This window comes from Micromys minutus (assembly GCF_963924665.1).
Source record: "Micromys minutus genome assembly, chromosome: 22".
Classification (NCBI taxonomy): domain Eukaryota; kingdom Metazoa; phylum Chordata; class Mammalia; order Rodentia; family Muridae; genus Micromys; species Micromys minutus.
Window position 1 is genome coordinate 40,253,171 of NC_137957.1, and position 26,482 is coordinate 40,279,652.

General features: G+C 41.2%; 1 protein-coding gene across 5 annotated transcripts; it reads left to right on the forward strand.

The window, feature by feature from the left end:
• Nucleotides 1-1,551: 1,551 nt before the first annotated feature.
• On the forward strand, nt 1,552-24,397 carry TMPO (thymopoietin). 5 transcript variants are annotated; one of them, XM_080935630.1, is made up of 9 exons: nt 1,552-2,085; nt 7,406-7,532; nt 9,009-9,167; nt 14,188-14,285; nt 18,858-18,977; nt 19,075-19,170; nt 19,527-19,637; nt 20,414-20,502; nt 22,237-24,397. In XM_080935630.1, the coding sequence occupies exons 1-9, from the start codon at nt 1,810-1,812 to the stop codon at nt 22,517-22,519; spliced, it is 1,359 nt and encodes a 452-aa protein (XP_080791756.1). In that variant the 5' UTR covers nt 1,552-1,809; the 3' UTR covers nt 22,520-24,397. The 5 variants fall into 5 exon arrangements, with proteins under 5 accessions (XP_080791756.1, XP_080791757.1, XP_080791758.1 ...); XM_080935631.1 differs by lacking the exon at nt 18,858-18,977; XM_080935632.1 differs by lacking the exons at nt 18,858-18,977; nt 19,075-19,170.
• Nucleotides 24,398-26,482: the final 2,085 nt, after the last annotated feature.

Here is a 26,482-nt window from a genome sequence, read left to right on the forward strand (position 1 = left end):
ACAATGCTGAGTTTTTTAAAAGGAAAACTAACACAATAAAATTCCCTCTAAGAAAATAATCTATCATTAAAATAATATTCTGCCAGGCAGTGGTGGCACACGCCTACTCTCAGGAGGAGGCAGAAAGATCTGAGTTCGGGTCTGGTCTACATAGTGAACTCTAGGACAGCCAGGACTACACAGAGAAACCCTGCCTTGAAATCACCAAATAAAACTTATCTTCAACTTTATAGGTCCATTTTTACTAAAGGTTATGCTTTTCAGTTTCTTCCCATTTAACCAGGTAGAAATAGGTAAACACTGCTTAAATATTTTTCAGTTCGTATTAATTTTGTTCATGTTTAAAATTTAACTTTTTATAGAACATAATCTAGAGCTTAGACACCGAGGAAATGGTTAAGATACTCTGAATCTGCGGTCAGCTACTTCCTCTCCTGAGAAGTACCCTGAAACAATTCCTGTGTGGGTATACATTTACATTGTTCAAAAACGTATATACATTGAAGCATTCGTTATACGTTTTCACTAGCATTTATTAACTACAAGTCTTATTGAGACGTTTTACATATACAAATCCCGATCATGTTCGCCCATATATAAAATTTGTCACCATTGTGTTCTAGAAAACAGAAATGTGGCATATTCTAACTTGAATCAATATCATGAGCTTTATAGACCTCCTCTGAATTAAAAAAACCTAGTATTCACCACTGCGTGCATATAAAGTTGACTATTATGGAGTTTCTAAGTGTTGCATTTCGTCTTGTTCCATTACCAAACATCAGGTTTGATAAAGTTACGGTGAGATCCTTGGTGTTTGGGGGTGGGGTGCTGGTCTTAACCTAGACCATTTAAAAATACAAAAGGATTTGTTTTAAGACCCGAAAACTATTGAAACCAAAGCCTTTAGTAATGCAATAAGAAGCGAATGGGAGACTTAAAATGCAATTTTGTAACAAATTCCAGCAGTACGAAAACCTTCAGCTGGGGAAGTCTGGCTTTCCCTGGATTCCAGACAAAAGAAGCGTTTGCGAACCGAGGGGATTTGACTTCCTGCGATCCCCGCTTCACAGTCTGCCAGGTTTCCAGGCTTCCCCTGAAGGGGCAGAATTCGGGGGGAAGGCCAGGCCGCCGCCATTCTTCGGGGGGCTCTGTGTCCCGAGAGGGAGCCAGGGCCCCGGCAAAGGGTCCTCAAAAGCTGGCGCAGAACTCCGCCCGTCCGAAGGCGACCGAGGTCCGTGCGAGGCTTCACCAGCGCAGGGGGCGGGAGAGGAAACACCGCGCAAACCCAGTACCGCCCATCCCTTATCAGCGTCCGAGGGGAAGGGTGGAGAGCCGAGCAAACAGCGGGCCCCTCGCCCGATCTCCCGCCCGAGCGCCTTTTAAACTGCGTTTCTGCACCTCTCGCCCTGCGCCGCGGCCGCTGGAACCCGCGCGAGCCGCCCAGCCAATCGGCGCCGCGCTTCCTCCCGGCGCCCGCCAATGGCGGCGCGCGTTGTTGGGGCGTGCGCGAGACGGGCTCTTCCCCCACCCCCTCCCACCCCACGCACTAGCTTGTGTGTGGGCTCTGCTCGCTGCGGGCTCCAGGCTTGGCCGCACTCGCTCACCAGTGGCGCGCCCGGGGCTTTTGTGGCGGGGCCGGCCTGGGCTTTGTGTCCGAGTTCCGCGGCGTGTTCGCGGCGCTGCTCCCGGTCAGGGATTCCCCGAGGCGGCGGCCGCAGCCCCCGGGACCAGAGAGCGAGCGCGCCGGCGTGAGCGGCGGCGGCGGCGACTGTGAGGGGCCGAGGAGGAGAGAGGGAGGGGGACGAGATGCCGGAGTTCCTGGAGGACCCTTCGGTCCTGACCAAAGACAAGTTGAAGAGCGAGCTGGTCGCCAACAACGTGACGCTCCCGGCCGGCGAGCAGCGCAAGGACGTGTACGTGCAGCTCTACCTGCAGCACCTCACGGCGCGCAACCGGCCGCCGCTCGCCGCGGGAGCCAACAGCAAAGGGCCGCCCGACTTCTCCAGCGACGAGGAGCGCGAGCCCACCCCAGTGCTCGGCTCCGGGGCCTCCGTGGGTCGCGGCCGCGGCGCCGTCGGCAGGGTAAGGCGAGCCCCCGATCGGGGCCACGGAGACGGGCGTTTGGCGGCCGCGGCGCGTGCTCGGCAGCGGGGCTGGCCCCGCGCGGGGTCCCCGTGTCCCCCGCGCCCCGGTCGCGAGGCTGCCTGGGAGGACGCGGAGCGGGGAGTCCTTGGGGCGAGCCGCCGCGGCTTTGCTGCTCGGTCCGGTGCACCGCCAGGCTCCGGGCCCGCGTGCTCGGTCCGAAGTGGGTGTAGACGCGGCCTTCCGAGCCGTTTTCTAAAGCCCGACAGGCTTGGCCCCAGCACGCGAGGTGAAGTTCTAGCGTTTTCCCGCTTTAGCGCCGAAGTGACTCGCAACAGTGTCAGAGCGCACCCTGGAGGGCAGTTTGCGACATGTCATTTCTGGCCCCCTTTTTTTTTTTTAAATAAAGGCATTCCCGCCTTTTTTTTTTTTTTTTTTTTTTTTTAAAAACAGATGGAGGGCTTTTTGAACCGTTTGTTCCCTCGTTTGTCTTACTCTTCTTCCAGTCAGTATGCCTTGCTGTAAGTGGGTTAGCTGTGCTGTAAATGGAACGCCTTACGCTGCATTTGGAAAAGTTAGTTTTCGTAGACATACTGGAGATTCCCAGCTAATAAGTGTTTGTGTACCGTTTCAGTATTTTGCTGGAGAAAGTAAAGATCCGGAAGCAAAGAGAGAAAAAGTTTATCGTGTATCAATTACAGTTTGATGTCTCAGACCAGTGAAGCGTATGATGGGTTCCCGGCAGTGTGTACCTTTTTTGCTTTGCTTTTTTTGTCGTTGTTGGCTTTTTGGGTGCGTTTTAAATAATATTTTGTGGGTTTATATTTCGTTAACAGAATTTTAAGTCATTAAAAATTAGTTAAGACCATTGATTTGGTGTAACTTAAAATCTTTGAAAGACACGTGAATGCTTTGATTGGTGTCACTACTGCTTACTGGTTTCGTGGCTTGCCTCGTTTTGGTGCTGGGAATTGAACTCAAAGCCTCTTCTTTGCTTAGCATGTACTAGGGTGGAACTTCTTCCAAAGTATTGTTTAGCGTTAATTTTGCTTTCTGTGGGTTTTTTTTTTTTTCCCTGATTGCTCGAACAAGAATGAAAGCTAAGCCAAACGCAGGTGTGAATTTAGTTGAGAAAACTTCTACCCTGAGCTTTCATTTCCCTAAGTGTCTTAAGATTGGCACAAACTAGTGTCTGGTAAGCACTAGTCCATGAATAAAAGTGTGGGATGTTCACCGGTGTTTCTCCTGTGTGTGTCTCAGGGTGCTATATCCCCTGGAACGGGAGTTGTAGGCAGTTGTGAGCATCCTTGTGGATTCTGGGAATTGAATCACTGTCCTCTGGAAGAGTAGCCAGCGTTCTTAACCTCTAGGCCATCTCTGGAGTCCCCATGTTACTGTAATTCTAATTTTTATTTATACAAAAATAATGGGTTTCACCCTAACTTTCTAATTTACATGTGTATCAAGTTCTCCCATTGCTACCCACCCTTTTCTCCCACATTAGTCCGTTTTTACTCCCTTCAGCTTTACATGTCACATGTATTTTTTTAATCTCGAGTCCACATATTATGTAGATATGTATGTGGAGTGTGTAGAATATTTGTCTTTGGAAGGGGGGGTGAGATAGGAGGTCATGTAACCTTGGCTGATACTGAATTCACTGTAGCCCCGAATGACATTGTACTGGGATTATGCGTGTGTACCACCATGCTTGGCTCTGAGTGGCAACTTTCACTTAACATAATCTCCAGTTTCATTCATTTTTGTACATGACATTTTATTCTTTAGCTGAATAAAACTCCTTTATGTGTGTGTATATATATATATATTTTTTTTTTTCTTTAGTGATTTTTTTTGGTGGATCTCTGGACAGATTCCATGCTTTTTGTGGGCTTAAAGCCATTCAGGGGGCTAGGGAAATGACCTGCTGTGCAAACACAAGAACCTGACCTCCAGCACCCACATAAAAAGCTGGGCACAGCAGTGGCGTGTCTTAGATCTGGAAGACACACATCTGTGCTGGAATGTGAGCACACACACAATCACTTTAAGTAAAATTTATTAGCTGAGCTTGGTGGCTCAATTCTGTGATCCCAGCATTCAAGATGTGGAGACCAGATAGATCATAAGGATTTGATCTTAGCTGCCTGATGAGACAGTTTCTAAACAAGAGCCTAAAGGGGGTGGGGAATGAGAAATTGTTTTGAAGCATGATTTCTCTATGGAACTGTCCTGGCTGTCCTGGAACTCAATTTTGTAGACAGGCCAGCCTTGAACTCAAGAGATCTGCCTGGTTTTGTTCCCTAAATGCTGGGACTAAAAGCATGGGTCACCACACTCTGCTGAAGTGTATCCCTCCCTCCCTTACCGGTTTTTCTCCAGTATCTCTTTGTTATTTATCTGCGTATGGATGTGTTGCCTGCATGTATGGATGTATGCCCGTCATATGTATGTGAGCTCTCACTCCCCGAGAGGACTAGAGAGGGCAACAGATCCTTTGAAGTTAGGTGGTTGTGAGCTTTCTGGTAGGTGCTGGGAATCAAACCTGGGTCCTGGAAAAGCAGCCAGTGCTTTTAGTCACTGAGCCATTTCTCCAGACCCTTGTCAAGTCTTTAAAACTACCTTAGTACATTTTCCAGTTCAAATGGCACATGATGGGATAGGTTTTCTATTAAATCATCCAAGTGTTTGTTCAAGTGTATTAAGCCACAAAGCTTTTGGTTGTGTGTAAAAACTAAATCCCAGATCACCTGGTGGAGGCCGGAGGATCAGGAGTTCAAAGTCATCTGTCACATAGTGGGATGATGCTTTCATGGTTTCACACATGAGACTTCCACTCAAAACAAAACCAGTTCTGTTCTAGTTTGAGTTCTGGTGTGTGCGGATTTCATTTCTGACATTGAGTTTCAGTGGTGCAGTCCCGTCTCAGCCTCCTGAGTGCTCACTCGTGTTTCCTCTTCCCAGCTCAGCTCACCTTTACATGAAAGATCCTACCTTTTTGTGAATACATACTCTGGGGCTAGACTTTGCATCAAGAGTGCAGTTCAGAGTGCTCTAGACGTAGCATTGATGCCCAGCACCTGGTGGAGAAGAGACTCGTGGATGCTATTTTCAAACTAGCTCTGTGGTTGGGGACCTTTCTCTCAGTGGGTCTCATAACCATAGGTTTGTATTCTCCACCTGCACTATTTAAATATTTTTAAATGTATAACTTTGATTGGACTCTGATAATTGAGATGTTAATATTGGCAATTAGTACATGAATTAAGTGAGTTGTGGTTTAGGAATTGCCACTTTGAAGTCCAGCTTAGGGAAGGTATCTTGGATTTCAGAAGAAATGTAGAACACTTAAGATTACATGTATAAAAGTTACGGGTTTTTTTCCTGCCTTGGTAGGCTATAAACTAGATTGCAGGCATGTTCCATCATCCCAGCCTTCCTGAATATTTCTAAATTAAGGATAATGTCATGAAATCATAAGATTGTTTTATATATGTATTACAATCATAGAATTTTACCTTGGATGCATACAATGGGTGCTGTGATTTTGTGTGTGTGATTTTTTTTTTTTAATTGTTTGTCTTGATACCAGTATTTTTAGGTGTTAAAATCACCTAGATAGTGGGCACAAAAGTAAACATTTGTGCACTTGGCAATCTGCCTTTTTGTCAGAGCCTGCCAAGCATGCAGGTGTGGCTGTGGGGTCCAGTGGAGCATTGTAACAATCTCGGTGAGCCTGTCAAGGGAGGTTGTTCTGTTCTGGGGGGTTGAATCTAGCACTTCAGGCATGCATATTCGGTTACTTACTTACAGGAATTCTTGCTATATAGCTCAGACTGGCATTAAACTTATCCTCTTCTCAGGCTCCTTGTGCTGAGCTCAGGTATGCCCCACTGTGCCTGTGCTGATGACAGATGGGTGGGTGGTTCTTTTGTTTTGGGTTGTTTTACGACAGGGTTTCCTTCCCACAGTTCAGACTGGGCCTAACTTGACTAGTACAGAAGAATGAAATACAACTACATACATAACATGTCCAATGCAATATTTTATAGCTGGATATGCTGGCTCATGCCTAGTCCTAGAACTCAGGAGATCAAAGCCGGGGGATTGCTGGGAGTCCACCCTGGATTACAGTCTTTAAGAGCTCTGAGTGCTCTTCCAGAGAACTTAGGTTTTGTTTCTCAGCACTGTCTAGGTTGCTCACAATCTGTAACTCCTTGTTCGGGGGATCTGATACCCTCTTGTGGTCTCCACAGGTACTGACAGCATACACATAGTTAAAGCTACCTTAAGGATGGTAATTCCACACAATTAATACTTCTTGGTTGAAACAGCTTTGTTAACAGTATATACCAAACTGCCCACTTCCCAATATTTGTTCTTAATAAATTTAACATTTGTTGGGTGGTTTACTTTCCTGGAACTTTCCCCCTATATATTAAGTTTTAATATCAAGTAGGCTGTTGGTGGACCCCAACTTTCCAGTTCACTTTTTGCAAGTATATTGCCTGCTTCAAAATGTTTTTCTTGTTTACTTGAAGTTTTTTTAAGTACACTGTAGCTGTCTTCGGACACACTAGAAGAGGGCATCAGATCCCATTACAGATGGTTGTGAGCCACCATGTGGTTGCTGGGAATTGAACTCAGGACCTCTGGAAGAGCAGTCAGTGCTCTTAACCTCTGAGGCATCTCTCCAGCCCTTGTTTTGTTTTTTAATGACTTAAATGTAGGTGTTTTGCCTGCGTGTATGTTTATGTACCACTTGTGTCCAGTGCCCTAGGAAGCCATTCAGGTCCCCTGACACTTGAATCAGATTGGGCCAGACATGGTAGCATGGCTTTAATTCTAGGACTTCTAAGAGTGTGTCAGTAAGGTTCATATTAGATGTATTGTCAAAAGTTAATTTATTTTATTCCGCTTTAATTTGCTTTTGGACACTGGGTGCCATTACTGTCTCTTCAGTTAGGTATTTAGCACCCTATCACTGAGCTGCCTCAACCCCCAAGAGCAGTGGTTTTATTTTTATCTTTTTGTACATTGGTGTTTTAACTGCATGCATGCCTGTTTGAAGGTGTCAGACCCCTTGGAGTATGAGTTACAGGCAGTTGCAAGCTGCCAAGTGGTTGCTGGGAATTGAACTTGGATCCTTTAGAAGACCAGCCAATGCTTTAATCGCTAAGCCATCTCTCGCCCCAAATACTGGGTTTTACTTTAATCAGATTACTGTGGCTAATGTGATAATAAGTCACCTTGTTGATTGCATAGAGAGTGTTGTGGAAATGAGTACTTTATAGAGGATATAATTGTACTTGCTTTACAGAAAGCCACAAAGAAAACTGATAAGCCCAGGCTAGAAGATAAAGAAGATCTGGATGTGACTGAGCTCTCTAATGAAGAACTTCTGGATCAGCTTGTGAGATATGGAGTGAATCCTGGTCCCATTGTGGGTAAGTTGATCGAGTCAAATACTTTTGCCAAGAAGTAAGCCCCAAATCATTTTTTTTTAAGATTCATTTATTTTCTTTATATGATTACATTGTTCTCTTTAGACACCAGAAGAGGGCATCAGATCCCATTACAGATGGTTGTGAACCACCATGTGGTTGCTGGGAATTGAACTCAGGACCTCTGGAAGAGCAGTCAGTGCTTTTAACTGCTGAGCCATCTCTCCAGCCCACAAATCATTTTTTTACTCTTATTAATGGTTAGAATGTGGATCTTCTGTGGCCGTTTGTCATTATTTATTTAACTAATCAACACTTTAGTTTCCTTAACTCTCAGTAAGGAAGGAAGAGTTTTGGTAGATAATATGAAAAGTTACCAATTGCTGATACTGATTCTGATACTGATTCAGGGTTCATATTGGGCTGTTCTGTCAGCCTATGGATCTTATCTGGCCAGGTCATCTGCATCAGTGAGTGAGAGTAATGTAGAGTGTAATACCCGGATCGAAGTCTGACTGAAGAACTAAATACACTAGGTCCATCATTGACTTTCTGGGTAGCAGTGTGTTTGCCAGGTTGGTGATGCCTTTCCTACAGGGTTTAGGCAGTAACGTCAAGACTGAGAGATCCACACAGAACTTGAGGGCTGTGTGAAAATTTGAACACGGTATAGAGATTGGGTGAGTTTTGTAGCCGTTATAGTTGGAGACAGTGAGTTGGTTTTGTCTGTCAAGTCTAGATCTCACTGTGTAGCCTGCTAAAAGTGTGCACTTAGGATATGTATTACATGAAAATGTGCTAAATTACATGTTAATATGTCAGATGTCTGTCTTAAAGACCTCTTATCCAAATGTTATATATACCTAAGGTAAAGTAGAAATTAAAGATATTCAAGTAAGATTTATAGAATTTGACACCCCTAGTTCAGTGACTGTTTATAAGCATTTTGATCTCAGTGTTGTGAGGTATAGTCTTTCTGATCAAGGTTTCCATCTGATATAAGCTCTTCGGGGAGCTGTAGGGCTGGCTCAGCATTTAAGAGCACTAGTACAACACTGCTTTCTGGCCTATACAGGCACATGGTGTGCAGACATGCATGCCAACAAAACACCTACTCACATAAACAATATAATCTTGTGTTGACGTCCCAGAGAAACGACTATTTTGAAAAAGAGTACATTATGTACTATTTTTTAATTACTTACTTTGAAACAGAAAGTGTGTTGTTTAAGAACTACTTTTCTGTGGGGGCTGGAAAGATGGTCCCAGTTAAGAATTTGGACTGTTTTTGCTGAGGACCAGTGCTTTATTCCGAGAACCCACATTGGGTGGCTCACGGGCCTGTAACTCCAGCTCTGAGGGATGAGGGATCCAGTGTCTGTTCTCTAGGTGTCTGCAACACACCAATTTTTGTTTGTTCCTTTTAATCTTTAAAAGATAGTCTGATGCCAATATAATAGAACTTTTCCCTTAACACAGGAACAACCAGGAAGCTGTATGAGAAAAAGCTGTTGAAACTGAGGGAGCAGGGAACAGAATCAAGATCCTCTACTCCTCTTCCAACAGTTTCTTCCTCTGCAGAAAACACAAGACAGAACGGAAGTAACGACTCTGACAGATACAGTGACAATGATGAAGGTAACATTTCAAATGCTCTTAAAAAACGTGTGGGACTTTTTCCTAATGTAGTGTTGACCATGGAAAAGGTATTATTTAAAGCAGTATTGATCAGGTATACATAATTTAACTTGCTGTTTAAATAGTTATTTAATAACTTTTGCTTCAAAATGATATGTTTGTAAAGGCAAAGTTCTCCTTTTTCTCCATTATCACATCTACAGAAGAAATCATTAAATAGATATTTATCTTACTAATCCATTTTTATATTTAATGGTCAGTTTGATACATGCTACTTTATTTTAATTCTATATAAATAATAGGTTGAGTCTTCTATGTGCCACTTTTGTTTCATGTAATTTTTTTCCATATTACATGATTATGTGTTTATTCCTTATGATTAATATACAGTGCTGACATTTAAATATATCATTTCTATTAATACACATGAGTTATTTAAAAGATCTCTTAAATATTTTTGGGACTAGAATAGGAAGGATATTTCTTTTTAAAGTTAGAATAATGCAGAATTTCATACTTAAAAAGGTTTAACTCATAATTTGCTGAGCTTATAAATACTTAGTTTGGCTCTGCCTTCCAAGGCACTGTATACCAGATTAATTGCTGAGAGTGAAGTATAGGGCTCTTTTCTTCAACAACACTATTTTAGCAAGGAGGCAAATAAGACCAGCCCAAACCAGTCATGCTTAAACTTCCTGCCTCTTTTGCCTCTACAGGAAAGAAGAAAGAACACAAGAAAGTGAAGTCCGCTAGGGATTGTGTTCCTTTTTCTGAACTTGCATCTACTCCCTCTGGTGCATTTTTTCAGGGTATTTCTTTCCCTGAAATCTCCACCCGCCCTCCTTTGGGCAGGACTGAACTGCAGGCAGCTAAGAGAGTACATACTGCTGAGAGAGACCCACCTAGGGAGACTTGTGCAGCCTTGTCCGGGAAGGGAGAGACGCAGAAGTTAGCCCCTGGACGGAGTTTATTTATTCCTTCAGAGTCTAGCTATGATAGATGTGTAGAGAAAAGCGCTTCACCATCTTCTCAGCGTGAATTTGCTGCCAGGCTGGTCTCTGCTGCAGCTTCTCCTTCACTGATAAGAGAAACCACTACTACTTACTGTCAGGACATAGTAGAAAATATTTGCCGTGGAGGGAAGACTAGAAGAACTCAGCCATCGAGTGCTGAAGAGCCTGGTGTTTCAGATCAGTCAGTTTTCTCTAGTGAAAGAGAAGTACTGCAGGAGTCAGAGAGGTCACAGGTCATTTCCCCACCACTTGCTCAGGCAATCCGAGATTATGTCAATTCTCTGTTAGTCCAGGGTGGGCTCGGCAGTTTGCCTGGGACTTCTAATTCTGTACCCACCCTGGATGTAGAAAACATATGTAAGAGACTTAGCCAGTCCAGCCATCAAGAATCTGAATCCCTATCTCCTCCCCGAAAAGTCCCTAGACTCAGTGAGAAGGCAGTAAAGGAAGGGGATTCGGGCTCTCATGTGGCTTTTCAGAATCCACCTGGATCCGGACATAGGTCTTCTTTTGCCAAAAGTGTTGTCTCTCATTCTCTTACTGCTTTAGGAATAGAAGTGTCTAAGCAAGTACAACATGATAAAATAGATGCCTCAGAACCATCCTTTCCTCTCCACGAATCTATCTTAAAAGTCATCGAGGAGGAGTGGCGGCAAATTGATAGGCAGCTGCCGTCATTGGCTTGCAGATACCCAGTTTCTTCCAGCGAGGCAGCTCGGATACTATCAGTTCCAAAAGTAGATGATGAAATCCTGGGGCTTATTTCTGAAGCCACCCCACGAGCAGCCACTCAGGCGTCCTCCACTGAGTCTTGTGATAAACATTTGGACTTAGCTCTCTGTAGATCTTACGAAGCTGCAGCATCAGCATTGCAGATGGCAGCCCACACTGCCTTCGTGGCTAAGTCTCTGCAAGCTGACATAAGTCAGGCTGCACAGATTATTAATTCAGATGCTAGTGATGCACAGCAGGCACTCGAGATTCTGAACAGAACCTATGATGCGGCTTCGTATCTTTGTGATGCTGCGTTTGATGAAGTGAGGGTGTCTGCCCATGCCATGGGGTCTTCCACTATGGGTCGGCGCTATCTGTGGTTAAAGGACTGTAAGATTAATCCAGCTTCTAAGAATAAACTAACTGTTGCCCCCTTTAAAGGTGGAACACTATTTGGAGGGGAAGTACACAAAGTTATTAAAAAGCGTGGAAATAAACAGTAATAAGATTAAGAACAAAGAGAAACTTTGACTTGGAGAGTTTGAACCTTCCTAAGGATTTAGACTCCTGATAGTTAATTTGCAGGTGTTAAGCTCCCACTCACTGAGTTACAGTATGCCTATATCCATAGCCATCCATAGCCACCTAGTGCAGTTGAAGCTTAAGAAAGCTTATTTGCCTTACGAGAATAGGTCCGAGTTAAACACTATTACTCACTTGGAACACTGATTTTTTTTTTTTCCCTACCCTCCCTGCTCATAGGAGTTTAGTTTTGAGAAATCCAGTGTGTAAGCATGCCAAGTCTCACAGCTCTTGAGATTTTAGTCTGCTCTTTCTGCTGCTTACTTTCATTATATAAATCTATTTTGCTAAGAGTCCTTTTGTTGTCCCCTCATTACATAGCAAGACATCTTACAGGTGACCTTTGTATCATAATTCTTAGCTAAGCGTCTATACACTCTAACATCTGTCCACACTCTTGTTCATACTTCTGTCTGCAACAAACTTAATTCTAAGTCAGGGTAACTCTTTAAGTGCCAGTGCACAGACTTAGTGATTGAGTCGCAGACAAGAGTGTGTGGGTATCAGTGGTAAAATGCATACGCTTAGCGTGCATATGACCCTGAGCTCAGTTCACAGCCACTTAAAGTTTAATGAGAATTTAAATCTAGAGATCCTTTGTTAACAATTGATGAGGCGTACTGCATACCTATATTTATGTATAAACACGTTTATGCACATTTTTAGTAAATGAATAGAAAAAGCAACGTACAGTTTTATGTCTGATAGAAGAGGTAGCCAACAATTCCTGGTTATACAAGTACGTGGACCACATTGGAGGAACACAGCTAGGGGATGAAAAGTAGATTCTGGTATTCCTCATGTTCACTCAACATGACTGTTTTGTTAGAAGAACTAGACACTACAAGATGGGGCTTTTTTTTACATGTATTTAAAGGTATTTTGTATGTCCTGCATAGTTAAATTTCAGATCTGGATGCTAAAACCTAAAAGGTATATTTTTAAAAACCCTAAGAATTTTTACTACACCCCAATGTCTGTGTCTGTGTGAAGCAATGTATTGCCCTGTTTTCATTTGTATGGCTATAAGGTAAGGTGTCCTAGTTGTAGAGATGTCATGGAAAATAGTTCAAGCACAATCAGATACAGTCTTGGTGTACATGTCTACTACTACCATGTTCTTAGACTACACATCCCATCGCTGCAGCTTTGTTACTTGTCTTCTAAAATGTACATGTATACATGTACCTGTTAAGTGCTGTGTGATTTCTTTAAAGCCATGTATTCCTGTAGAATGCTTCTACAAATTCAATAAAGATGTTAAATTTGAACAGTTTTGTGTGGTCTCCAGAAACATGTTTTATGTGTGCCTTATTCTCGGAGTTTGAACAAGTTGCATATAAGTGAATGAACATGCCTTTTCCGTTTCATCATTGAAACATTCCAGTAGTGACCAAAAATATTCTAGTTGTCATATGTCCTTTTCACTATTTGAGGACAGTGTACTTAATAGGCTGTTAAGATTGAGATTTGAGCAAGAACTTGATTTGTAACCACATAGCTTATTTGTCTCATCAGTTTCTGCTTGCTGATAGGTATCTTATTTATCTCTGCTGTCTAAGGTTTCTTTGATTCTTCTGAGTTAAGAAAGGACAAAAGTAGATTTTATAATACTGAGGAGTGTACCAAATATAATGTTGATAGATCTGGTGACAGCACTGGGGATAGAGTTGGTTGGTCTTAATTGACCTGCTTGAGTTATTATCACTATCGTGGGGGAGGGAGAATGGCAGGTATATATAACTAGGGTTAGACTGGAAGCCAGCAAGCACAAAGTTATCTTGATCAGTTTGAATCATGGCTGCATTAAGCTTGTATTAAAACTAAGCTTTAAGAGTTGATTCTAGTTTCTTTGTTAAGAAAGCCAATTTTTAGACCTGTTTTGCTATAGTAAATGGCCACAGTAGTAGAAAAGTTCCTGTTTTATTTTGAGACAGTCTCACTGTGTAGCACGTGCTAACCTTGGACTAGAGATCCTGCTATACCTACAGCCCCAAGTCCTGGGATTACAGATGTTGGCTACCATGGCTGCTGGGAAGTTCAGCTTTTTTAAAGAGCATGTAGGTCTTCAAATTACGATAAAACCAAGGTTAAAAAATTAGAATACTAAGCTTTTTTTTTTAATGTATACGCTATTTTGTTAATAACTGAAGAGGCTTTATAATTTTATTTTGGTGCTGGGGATTGAGCCTAGCACCCCAGTCATATGGTCTGTTACTGAGCTACAACCCCTAATTAAGGAGAGACTTGGTTGACATTAAAGCATTGCAGTCACATCGTTGAAAATTACCATTTATTTATTCAATCACTCGTTTTTTAGAATTCACCCTTTGTTGATATTTAATAGGTAGCCTTTATTACATAGCAGTAATGTATTACAAGGACAAAACAATAATCACTTCCACATTTGCATTGGTTTTTAATGAAACGCCTCTAGATAAAATCTTGTTCTGGAGATAGGAGTAGTGGGAAAGAGTGTAGGGAGAAGTAACCAGATTTAACAGTGGTACAGGGTAGAAACGGACTAAGCTTACAAAAGTGTTTGGGCTGTCATGTTTTCTATAAAAGGGCTTTAAGGTAAACAGTTTTTCTCTGAGGTATTAAAACAGACTGTCACGTGTACTCGGCCTACAACCGGGGTTCCGAAGTAATATTAGAAAGATGTAACTTAAGCAACCCTGCAAATAATAATTCTTTAATATTATTTCCAGACTCTAAAATAGAGCTCAAGCTTGAGAAGAGAGAGCCGCTAAAGGGCAGAGCAAAGACGCCAGTAACACTCAAGCAAAGAAGGATTGAGCATAATCAGGTATTTGTAGTTTTATGATCACTGTGTCCAGGTGTGTCATCTGACCAGTATCATCCGTCCCATGTCTTGACCTTTGATACATCCCTTGGCTCACAGAGCAGCTTGCTCCCTCCACAGACTCAGTTTCATGGTTGAGTGATATGGGACATATCTCTGAGATGTGTCATCAGCATAGCTTCTGGTGTTTATTGTGCTAAGCTGTCTAGGGTTAGTCACGCTGCCGGTTTCTAATTTGGGCGCAGCAGTTTTGAACCTGGAGTCTCAGGTGTGCTAGGCCAGTGTTTTCCACCCTTGAGAGGATTGTTTTAGAAGATAAAATAAACCTTTTTTTGATGCAACTTTGAAAAAATCGGGAAAGTTTTGTTTGTCTTTGTGTCCAGATTTCTCAGTTGAATTTACTTTGATTATTTGTAACTTCTTACACTTGGAAGCTAGTAGGGTACATTATTTAAGAGGACAATTTCCTTTTGGAGGGATGGGACAGGAAGGGGCAAGGTAGAGTTTTCAAAAGGGAACAGGGAGAGAATAAGCATAAGGCATTAATAGATACCTTGTTTGTTAAAATTGTTGAAATCATTGCTCTGATTTAGGCTTCACACCCTAAGTTCCTCATCTTTACTGTTTAGCTTGAAAATGTGTTACTTTGTTACTCGTTTCTTTTCTTTATTCTGTCTGCCTCTGGTTTCTGCTGTGCTTTTGAAACAGTGTTTCACAATGAAGCCCTGGCCTGCTGGAACAGGCTGATCTCCTAACGCTTTCTGCTTCCTGAGAGATGGGGTTACAGGTGTGCACTACCAGGTCCTACTTTCTTTTGCGTGATCGGAGGAGAGAGGCAGGGTCTCTGTACTCCTGACCCTCCTGTCTGTACCTCCCAAATGCTACAATTACAGGAATGTTCCACAGATCCTGGCCAAAAAAATGGTTTACTGCATAATTAAGTTGATGAGTCTGAACAATAAGTCTATACTAATTCCCACTGTGGCTGCTTCTCCATCCTCTATTTGGTGACCATAGTTGACCATGTCAGTATTTCCTACTTTCTGGAGGTGGTAGGTAGTCTTCAAGTGTTTTGTTTCTTGATATCCTGTGTAATCTGGTATACTGGGGACAAGACCCACATGTGACAGTGCAGAGACCTTTTTTCCGCTGTTGTAGTCACAATAAAAATGTCAGTTTTGAGGTAGCCTTTTTTTTAAACTATTATAATTGGACAGTGGGCTATCTAAATAGATATATCTATTATATCTAATATTTAAGTAAATAGAAGTATGTAGCAGGTGACTAGTATATTAACAGTATAGACCTAAAGGGTTGGTCTGGATTTAGATTTAGTTTCTTTGACAAGAATACCTCATAAATGATGTTGTAGCCTTGCTTTTGATCATTTCAGAAAACATGAATTTCCTTAAATATTAAAATTATTAAAAATAGTTCAGGTGTTGGTCTTTTCAGTTAAAGGTTTTAATAGCTGTGGATAATATTGCCTAAATCCATGACTTTACAATTAGGAAGTGATGACTTCTCAGTCATGTTATTTGATATCTAACTAAGTACTCTATGAGAAACTTTCCTTGCTGAGTTTCTTTGTTGCCTTAAAGTAAGTTTATACAAGACAACTAGGGGAAAAAAAAATACCCTTCAGGGGCCAGATTAAAGACAGGGTTTCTCTGTGTGGCTTTGGCTGTCCCGGAACACGCTCTATAGACCAGGCTGGCCTCATACTGGGATTAAAGGTGTGTACAACCACACTGGATAATGAATTTTTAAGCTATGTTTTTGAAACAGGATTTCTCTATTTAGTCTTGGCTGTAGAATTTACTCTGTAGAACAGGCTAGCCTCAAACTTCTAGTAATCCACCTGCCTTTGCCTCATATCTCCTGAGCACTGGGATTAAAGGCATGCACCACTATTGCCCGACTTATATATGATTTTTATATTCCTGATCAAGTGTAATACAAGTCATTATCCCCTGCATACCCAAACCTGCAGGCCCTACAGTCGCTTTACTACAGAGCTCCATTGGAAGACAAGTAGGTGGGGTCTAGAGTCTGTCATTCCTTTGTGTCTTTCCTCTGTCCCTAAGAATTTGTGAGCACATGATAGCATTTCAAGCTTACAAATACAAGTTGTAAACTTTTGGCTCTTACCCGTGTCTCATGTTGAGCATCTTGGTCCTTCTAATAGTTTTCTTACATTTTACATGTTTCTGAATAACACTAAGGCTGCTAAATGCAATTCGATGTAATTTTTTTCATTTATATTACTAGGATATAAAGTAAAATATTGTGCTTAAAATATTTACTTTTTTAGGCAATAGTTTAATGTACTGCTGGAGTTTTGTTACATAGGAAATACTCTACATAGATTGTTTATATTTGTTCCTTTGCCCATTGCATCAAACATTCCTTCCTTTCCTCTGTCCTAGAGTTCATTCCCAAATGAAAATACTATCCCCTGTCCCCATTCCTAGTACACTGCATCCTGAATGCTGAGATTCATGGATGTGCTACACTTTATTCAGCTTCTTTCCTTTTGACAAATATGTGAGTTGTTTTCACTCTGAGATCTTTATGCCAAGGCAAGCAGCTTTCTGCAGGTAATATTTTGTCTCGGTTTGTTGATGTGTAAGTGAAGGCGCTTTGTAAAGTATTTAGTGTGTGCTTTTGTTTGGATTTATGTGCCTCAGCAATTTAATGTCTTCTGACTGATTCCCTCACTTAGTAGCTTCATCAGAACTCAGTGAGAAAAGATCTTGTTTCTATTTGTAACCAAGATAAACCAGGACTTTTCTAGGGACCATGTTGCTGTTGATAGGTTGACTGTGAATCTCACATTACGTACCTCCTAGTGAGATAGTCCTCTGTGTGATTGATTGGTGCATCTTTCCAAATTCTGCCACTGAATGATGATTTTATTAATTTTTACTTACACTCTCAAAGTCATTTGCTGTGAGTGGCAGTGTGTGCTTTGAGCTGCAGCACTGCAAAGCAGGCACAGAATTGTGAGCTGGAGGCCAGAGCAGGGTGACAGGTGTCACCAGGATTGAGAGCAGAGATGTGGTTATTTGACTGTTGATTATAATTTATTTTGGTTAACATAGTGTTTAATTTACATAATGTGTCTTTGACATTAATTTACATTCAACAGAGAGTCCCTAACTAATAGAGCCCTGAGATTCTGATTGTGAATCAGAAATCTTAGGATGCTGGTGCTGGAGAAATGGCTTAGTGGTTGAGCTCTTGCAAGGAACCCACATCATGGCTTACAGCTGCTTGTGTCTCCTGCCCCAGGGGACCCTCTTAATGGCCTCTGAAGTGTATGTATACAAACTTATGCATACAATTAATATATATATATGTATATATATATTTTTTTTTTTTTTTAAATAAACTCTTGCTGGGCAGTGTTAGCACACACCTTTAATCCTAGCACTCAAGACAGGCAGGCTAATCTATGAATTCAAGGACAGCCAGGGCTGCATAAAGGAACAATGTCTCTAATAAAATAAAAGCAAACAACTCACCACAAAAGAAAACAAAAACTCTTACAGTGTCAGTCTGTCTAAATAAACATGAGTTTGGCTTAGGGGGCTGTTTGTGCTTTTGTAGAGTTTGAATGGTAGTTCTGCTAGCAAATCAGCTTATCTCGGGATCTGAGTGAAGAGCAACTTAGTTGCTGTTCATGCACTGTTAGCTTAAATGCTGTTGCTGGAGTGCCCTTGACCTAGTGTGAAAGACCTAAGGGTTTTTGGTTTGTGGTTGGTTGGTTGGTTTGGTACTATTAACCATGATAAGTAAGGCAAGCCATCTCTAAGTTGCTTTTTCTTTTTTAAATCAGTCTCAGTATTGTACCCTAGGCTGTCTTATAAATGTACCAGTTCTCTTGTTTCTGCTTTCTTAAAGCTAATGTAACATATGTTGTACCACTGCGCTTAGCCACTAAAGTACTGTTTAAATGAGGGAAAGTGGTCTGGGGTTGGAAGGCAACTGCTGTCTGCTTTCTGTAGGGAGGGGATAGTACAATTACAGTTTAACACATTCTACTAAAATAATTAAATCATGTGGAAAGAATGTCTGATTTATGAACAGCTCTAGAAGTTTGCTGGTTTTGGTTTTTGGTTGTTTTTTTCCCAGGATCTCACGTGGTAAACGGTGATCTCTCACACTAAGTACTGCCATCAAAACTAGTTTCTTTCTATTTCCTTCCTTCTTTCTTCCTTTTCTTCCTGGAAACCAATCATAACAAATGCCATGTATATAGATGAAGATTGGTCTGCTTTTTGTTGGAAGCCAGAGTCAGCTCCTAGGCTGACATACCAAGCAGTATGTCACAGGAGAAGCCAGTGTAAGCTATTAATACTCTCCGCAGACTAGAGTGTTTTACTGCCTTTTACTTTCTGGTGGTTACAAGGCAGCAAAATCAGTACCTTTAGTTAGAAATGTTTTGAGGGTGTAGTATTGTTGTAATTGCTGATGTCTAGAGAGTTCTTGGTTTCTTGGTGTGCTAAAAATGGTCATTGTTAAGGGGTTTGTGTTAGGGTATGACTTTTTAATGTGTCGATGCTTGACTAGAGCTATTCTCAAGCTGGAATAACTGAAACTGAATGGACAAGTGGATCTTCAAAAGGCGGACCTCTGCAGGCATTAACTAGGGAGTCCACAAGAGGGTCAAGAAGAACTCCAAGGAAAAGGGTGAAGCAGGGCTTGCCGCTGAGTCGGGTTTGCAGATTGGTAGGGCCTTAGTGATTGCTTCACATTGATTGTTTTTGTTCTGTTTTCAAACTAACAGGTGGAAACTTCACAGCATTTTCGTATAGATGGTGCAGTAATTTCAGAGAGTACTCCCATAGCTGAAACTATAAAGGCTTCAAGCAACGAATCCTTAGTAAATATGTTTCATAACCTATCTAAGTGCTGTTCTTTGTAATTACCTTAGTTGGAATTTGGGAGGTGGTGAATCCAAGCTTCTGGATTTTTGAATATTCGAAGTAGTCATTTTACAAATAAGTGTAATTAATTACACAAGAATCCTAAATACCATGAGGATAATTTTATTTTTTACTAAATATTTGAAGAATTCTAAGGTTTCACATGTGAAACACTAAATGTGTTTCTAGATCCCACTACCTAAATTTTTATTAGGGGAAAATCAAATATTACAGAAGTGAATTATCTTTTTTTTATTTTGTGTCTTTGCTATATTTGGATGATTCTGAGTCTGAATAATTTGAATCTTGGCAGGTGGCCAATAGGTTGACTGGAAATTTCAAGCATGCATCTTCTATTCTGCCAATCACTGAATTCTCAGACATAACCCGAAGAACACCAAAGAAACCATTGACAAGAGCGGAAGTAAATGGATACAACTTAGCCCAATGCTATCTTTCATCTTTCAGAGTTTTGTTTTGTTTTTAAGTGGGAGGAGACAGAACTTTACTGGGAGGTTTAATGTATATATGTGCATATATGGTTTAAAGACAAATTTAGTTGTGAAAGTAGAAATTAATACAGATGGCATACTAACAACACTATATTCCTGCTGCTGTGTGGCTCTTCAGTTCCTGGTTGCCGGGGTGTTGGTGTGCTGCTTGTCATAGGCTCTTTCTGTCATGGATCCAAGTTTAAAATAAAGTGCTACTTGGGCTGTGAGGGAAGCTGCCCTTTTGTTGAAAAGACCTTCAAGTACCTTTGTGCGGTAGACTCCTGTATAACCGATTTTTAAAATGCTGGCTGCATGGCTTATTATAATTTTAATCTTAAGCATTCTTTTAAGATGGAATGGTTTAATTGACTATTAAAACAAGATAGAGGTCTATTTATTAAATTCTATATTTTATCCTTTACATATCACAGCTTCCTAAGAAGAGTGCACTTTTAATGCAAAACAAGTAAATTCCTTGAGGGAATTTACAAGCCTTGTTGGGTTGCTGGGTATTTCCTTTTAGTAACCACATTTAGATACCATCCCAGTGATGCAATGTGAAGAGTCTTGGAGGCTTCTGAATACGTAGATGATATCAAAACTAGGCCAGAGGGCATTTTGTTCCCCTAACGATGTTTTGGGTATTTGAATTACTGCATATTTATATTAAATTTTAACTTGTGTTTGTTTCTTTGTTTCTTACTAGGTGGGAGAAAAAACAGAGGAAAGAAGAGTAGAGAGGGATATTCTTAAGGAAATGTTCCCCTATGAAGCATCTACTCCAACGGGAATTAGGTACCTGGATAGATTGAGTCTTAATACATTCTAGGGAACTTTTAGTTCTTGATCACAACATTGTTGTAGCTTTGTTCTCAAATCAAGTGGTTCACATCTGTGAGTCATTCAAAATTTATTTTTATTACATGTAACTCTTGGGGATAAAGTGGGGTCAGGGTTTGTTAGTATTTAGGGTCAAACCTAGGGCCACATACATACATCAAGCTCTCTGCCACTAAATTATACATGCACACACTCCTTTGCTTATTTTTAACTTTCATGTTTACTTGTGGAAACCAGAGGTAGACTTTGGGTGTCACGTAACTTCCTCTGTTACTTACTCCCCACTTACTATTTGAAGACAGCATCTCTCACTGAACCTGATGCTTGTTGATGTGACCAGAAGAGTTCATTCACTGATTCACTGAGCCCTGTCCGGGCTGCTTCTTCTATTTCGAGACTCGTTCACTCACTAAATCTGAATCATAACAGTTCAGCTAGATTGAGGGGACAGCAAGTCCCCAGCGATTCTTGTGTCTTCTGCCTCTCCAGAGCTGCCTTGTCCAACTTATTAATGAGTAATGTGTGAGTAGGAAGGCATCTCTTGGGAGTTCACCCTGGGTTCTGAAAATTGAAATCAGGACATCAAACTTGTTAGACAAGCAGTAAATGCTTTCACTGGCGGAGCCAAAAATGTGTGCACATGCTCCTTCCTGTACGCTGGGGATTGAACTCAGGTCCTCATGTTAAACAGCAAGCATTTGGTTGACAAAGCTGTTGTCCTAGTCTTGCCTGTATAGTTCAGGTTGTCTGTGAAACTGACTGTGTAGCTTAGGATAACCTTGAACCTTGATCCTCATGATTTCACCTAAATCCTGAGATTACAGGTATATGCTGTAAGCCTGGTTTTGTCTTTGCACACACAAACGCCCACTCTAAATCTAGATAGTCCTTTTTTGTGTTTTTTTGTGGGCAGGTACAAGCTTCATCACCTGAAGGTCAGGGCTGGTTTTCTCGGTTTGTTAGGCTTGCTGGCATGTGTGTGGCCCCCACTGAGCCATCTGAGTATATTGGTTTTTGTTAAGTTTTATTATCTTTTTTGAGACAAGTTCTCAAGTCACCAGGCTGATCTTGGATTTGCCATGTATATGAGGCAGATCTCATGACACATTTCCCAAGTGCTGCAATCACAGGCACACAGTACAATGCTCAGCCTTTAAGACAGGCTTAGAGAATAATAAATGGTGCAGCTAATGGTTTTTGGAGTGTTGGAAACATGGTTTATAACAGCCTTGGCGGTTCTGGAGTCTGCTCTATAGATAGTTAACCTCAGACTGAGATCTGCCCATCTGTTTCCCAAGTGCTAGGATCAAAGGTGTGTATCACCATGTCTGGCTAAAGTTAGCTGGAGAGACAGCTGTAGGTACTGGGAACCAAACTCTTAGCCTTTTGGTTGTAAGTCTAGCTTTTAAGCAGCTGAGCCATCTCTCCAGCCCGAAATTAATTTTTAAGATTAAAAACATAGCTGGGGCTGTAGCTCCATAATAAGAATGTCCACTGAGCATGCAAGGCCCCAGCTCACCTCCCAGCTCCACAGAGCAGAAGAAAATACTGAAAATCGTGTAATAAGCGGATCCTTTGCTTTTGTTTGTCGGTCTTTCTGCTGCTGCGTTTTTCAGTGTGTTTAGAATTCACACTACGGTTTTGTTGTTTACTTGAGTCACCTGGAATTCTCTCTTTCACTCTGAATAGTGCCAGTTGCCGCAGACCAATCAAAGGTGCTGCAGGCCGGCCGCTGGAGCTCAGTGACTTCAGGATGGAAGAATCGTTCTCATCCAAGTACGTCCCTAAGTACGTCCCCTTGGCAGACATCAAGTCGGAAAAGACAAAGAAGGGACGCTCCGTTCCCATGTGGATAAAAATGTTGCTGTTTGCTGTTGTGGCAGTTTTTTTGTTTTTGGTCTATCAAGCTATGGAAACCAACCAAGGAAATCCCTTCACTAATTTTCTTCAAGATTCTAAAATATCCAACTGAAGAAAACATTTCGGCACATTCAGCTTGATCTCCTGTTTTTAATAACTGTAGAAAACATTGTGTCCACTTGTTGACTGAAGAGCTAAGTTGTGATTTCACCTCAGTAAAAAGTTAGAGCTACATTGAAAAGCAAACAGGATGCTTACATGGATCTCATTTCAATATTTTGGACTTTGGAGATCACATTGTGCCATATGAATAATTTTTTTAGCTCCAGAACTTTTTTGTAGGCTTTATTTTTTTAATGTGGAGATCTTATTTCACTTTTGGGGAAAATGCATTGTGTTGTGTATCTGGAGAAGAAGGCAAAACATGGTGATGTAATGTGAAGCTGCACATTAAATACTTGGAATTCTTACAGAAAAGATTTATGACTTTTTCTCTGCGAGTAAAAATGTTACAAATGTGAATGCAGTTCAGTGTGAGAAACGGTCACTCAGTTGTGCTCCTTACACAGTGGCTTGTCTATGGAAGGCACAGCAATAAGCTCTTCTGTGACTCCTGCCGTGTGGCGTTGCTGCCGCAGCCCTGCCACACTACTCGCTAGAATAGTTTTCATATCATGAAAGTCCTGCTTCATTAAAACCGTTCAGTACACTTGGCTTTCCACAGGGACCGTGTAGAGCAGCACAGATACCTGCTCAGGGGACCTTCGGCTAGCTGCTCGTGTTTGCGAGCTGTTGGCTAGCTATGAGGCTCCCATTGGGATCCTGGGCTTTTTATTTACAGCAGAGCATTATCCCACCAGTCCAGCTTATTATCAAAATAATTCTTTAGGTAAATAAGTGTGGGGGTGTTTGTTTAGAAGTTAGAAACTGAACACTGGTCTCCTCTGTTTCAGTTGGATTTCATTGTCTTCTTTTAACCAAAAAAAAAAATATATATATATATATATTTTCAGCCAGGGATTTTTGTTTTGTTTTGCTTTGTTTGGGGCTGAATTGGGGTGTTGAGGTTTTTGTTTGTTTTAGGCATATAATTCCCGATGTAATTTGATTTAAAAGTATAAACAACTTGCTTTTAAATCACATATGTAGTAGCTAATGCTTAATTTGTAATTTCAAATAAGGTGGGCATTATTGTTATGTGTACTCCTGAAATGATTAATGATATCCTTATGGTTGTCTTCTTTTTTAGCTAAAATTTACCTCATGTATGGCTTAGATGAAGTTTCAGTCAATTTAAGTTGTAGTAAAAAAAAATCAAGTAAAGTGTAAACATTTTTAACTCAATCATTTAAGTTGCAATTTTCTAGTCATTGACCATAAAGCACACTAAAAATGTAAATTATTTTTAATAACATCCAAAATGTAAAGACAGTTTTAATTTTTACAGAGGAAGCCGAATATGAATATGTAGACCAGCACACAATTTTGACTTAACATTTACTGTATTTAGCTTTTAGATATTTCATAGACATTTTAAGTAAACATGCCGTTGAGACCAGAACATGTAGGTCTGGTCTTTGAGGCACATGGGGAGCCAACTTGGATCTGAAGTGCTTGCCTCTCAGAGTCAAACTGTCTCTTTTGAGACAAGAGCCACGGGGGCATGTTTTACTCAACTTTTCCTCTCGACAGCGACAGCCATCTTCCTTCCTTTTTTTTCAAACATAGCTTCTCATATTGCTTTCTGTCTCTTGTCTATAATTAAAAATTGTGAGAAACCCCAGTTGGTGTTTAAAAATGTAGGGGATTAATCAGACTTCACATATATGTAAGGTCAGTCTGAATAGGGATGCATGGTCCAGTATAACAAAAGGTGGGCCAGGTAAAACATGCCATTATTTTTAAAAAACTGTGTATTTGGTCTTTTGTCTGTGTCTGTTTTATTCCACTAGAATAAATGTGTCCTTGATGTAAATGCAAAGCATTTAATAATTCGTAGATGTAGACTTTACAATATAATTCAATAATAAAGTAATTAACCTCTAGTTTTGTTGTTGAATAAATGATTTTCAGATAGCATGGAATTAAGATTTCTATATAGCACTTATCATGTGGTATTTATTTGTAGATTAAGCTTTAGCTCTCATTGTAACCTATTCTGCTTTCTAATTATTGTAGTAGTTGGGTCCTGTTAGAGAACAGCATTCAGAACCTCCCGCAGCACCTGTTCCTTCCTGTAATACAGTATAAGTCTTTCTCCAGTCTATATTTCCTTTCCAATCATACCTCTCTGTTTATGGTTGATCCCCACCCCATCCCTCCTTTTTTGATCAGGAAATTATCATGTGGCATTGGCTAGCTTCAAACTCACAGAGATCTGCCTCCTCAGTGCAGTCATACCCGGTTCCTGCTTACAGTCCTCAAGTATTCTCGCGTAACACTCTGGATTGTTGTGTTTGTGAGATGAGAGTGCTGTTTTTGTCATTCATGTGTCCCTGTGTGGTGACTATTTAAGTTTGTGAATCTCAGTGTATTCTTCGGATTCTTAACTATGTTCAGAGAGCTCTTCTAGGCCCTAACATCATGATAAATTCAGTGGGGTATTTTTTTTTTTTTTAACTTGTTCAAAGAGGAAAATGGAAGCCTAGAGGGGTTTAGAAAGTTGATTTGGGAGTTGGAGAGATGGCTCAGCTCGACTGCTCTTCCAGAGGTCCTGAGTTCGATTCCCAGAAACCACATGGTGGCTCACACCATCTGTAATGGGATCTGATGCCCTCTTCTGGTGTCTGAAGACAAGGCTAGTGCTCGTGCATAACATAGTCTGCACAGCTACAGATCCTGTTCTGCCCTGCTCCTTCTTTACCTTTGATAGTCCTTCAGGTTCCAAGCCCCTTATGTGCTTTTCAGGGCTAAGTATGTTTTGAGTAATCACATTTGGTTTTACTCTTTTTATGAACATTTAAGCCTTCCTTAATTTTGCAATTTATTTTCTGTTTGTGTTTTGTGTCTTCCAAACAGCTTTTTAAAAAAATCTCGCTATCACATTCTTCCTTTTTTTTTAACACATATTTTCTTCCTTTATTAGTAATAGAGTCTCAGCAGGGAAAGGCTATTGACAGGTGTTATCAGTCTGGAATCTTGAATTGCTCCCGTTGAGCTCTCCATGGCCTCAGGAGGTGGGATCCTCTGTGCTTGTGTAAATTGACTGCCTCAAAAGTTTTAGGTATTATACAGTAGTTAAGAAGCCATGGATAGTATTCTTAGGAAATAAGCATCGGCACATGCCTGTAGTCCTAGTACATGGGAGGATCACGGTAGGTTCATGACCAGTTAGGGCTACACAGTGAGACTGTCTTAAATGTCTTTTTTATGTGGACGGGCCGGGTATGTACCTCAGTGGTTATAGTATGTAATAAGACCCTGGGTTTGTTCCAGATCATTTTTGTCTGTAACTTGAATGACCCTGTACTAACAGTATAGTCCAGAGTAGCTTCAACTTTAAGGTCCTCCTCTTTCCTGCTTTGGGTTCTGGAATGTTGGAGTTAGAAGTATGTACCAACCACTCCTGTCCTAGAACAAACTTTTGAGAGGTAGCCTCAAACGTTGGATCCTCCCACCATGCCCTCCCAAGCCTTTGGAATATCGGTAGAGCACCAGCACTACTCTAGATGGTTGTCTGAAGGGTTTGTTTTGATCTGAGTCAGTCATTTGAGTTAGTTGATGGTATGTAAACTCAGTCTTTCAAAGGTAATTGGTAGATTTGGTTAGAGCTGGACCTAGAGGTTATGTGGTTAATTTAATAACTTATTCTGCTTGGCGGGGGAGGGGGTGGGGAGGAGGCTGGTCATGGCAGGAATTCTACAGGAAGACCAAATTTGGAGAAAAAGCAGACTTTGGTTTTGAAACTTTTTCAAAGTATTGTGACCTTGGTACCTGCTGAAACAGTGCTTGGTACCCACCAGGGCATACACAGCTGGTTCCCTGATGCTGCTGTTGTACCAAGCACTGTAGGTCATGGAGACAAGCATGAGGAAGTTGCTAGTGACCACCTAGATGGTATATAGCACTGTCTGCA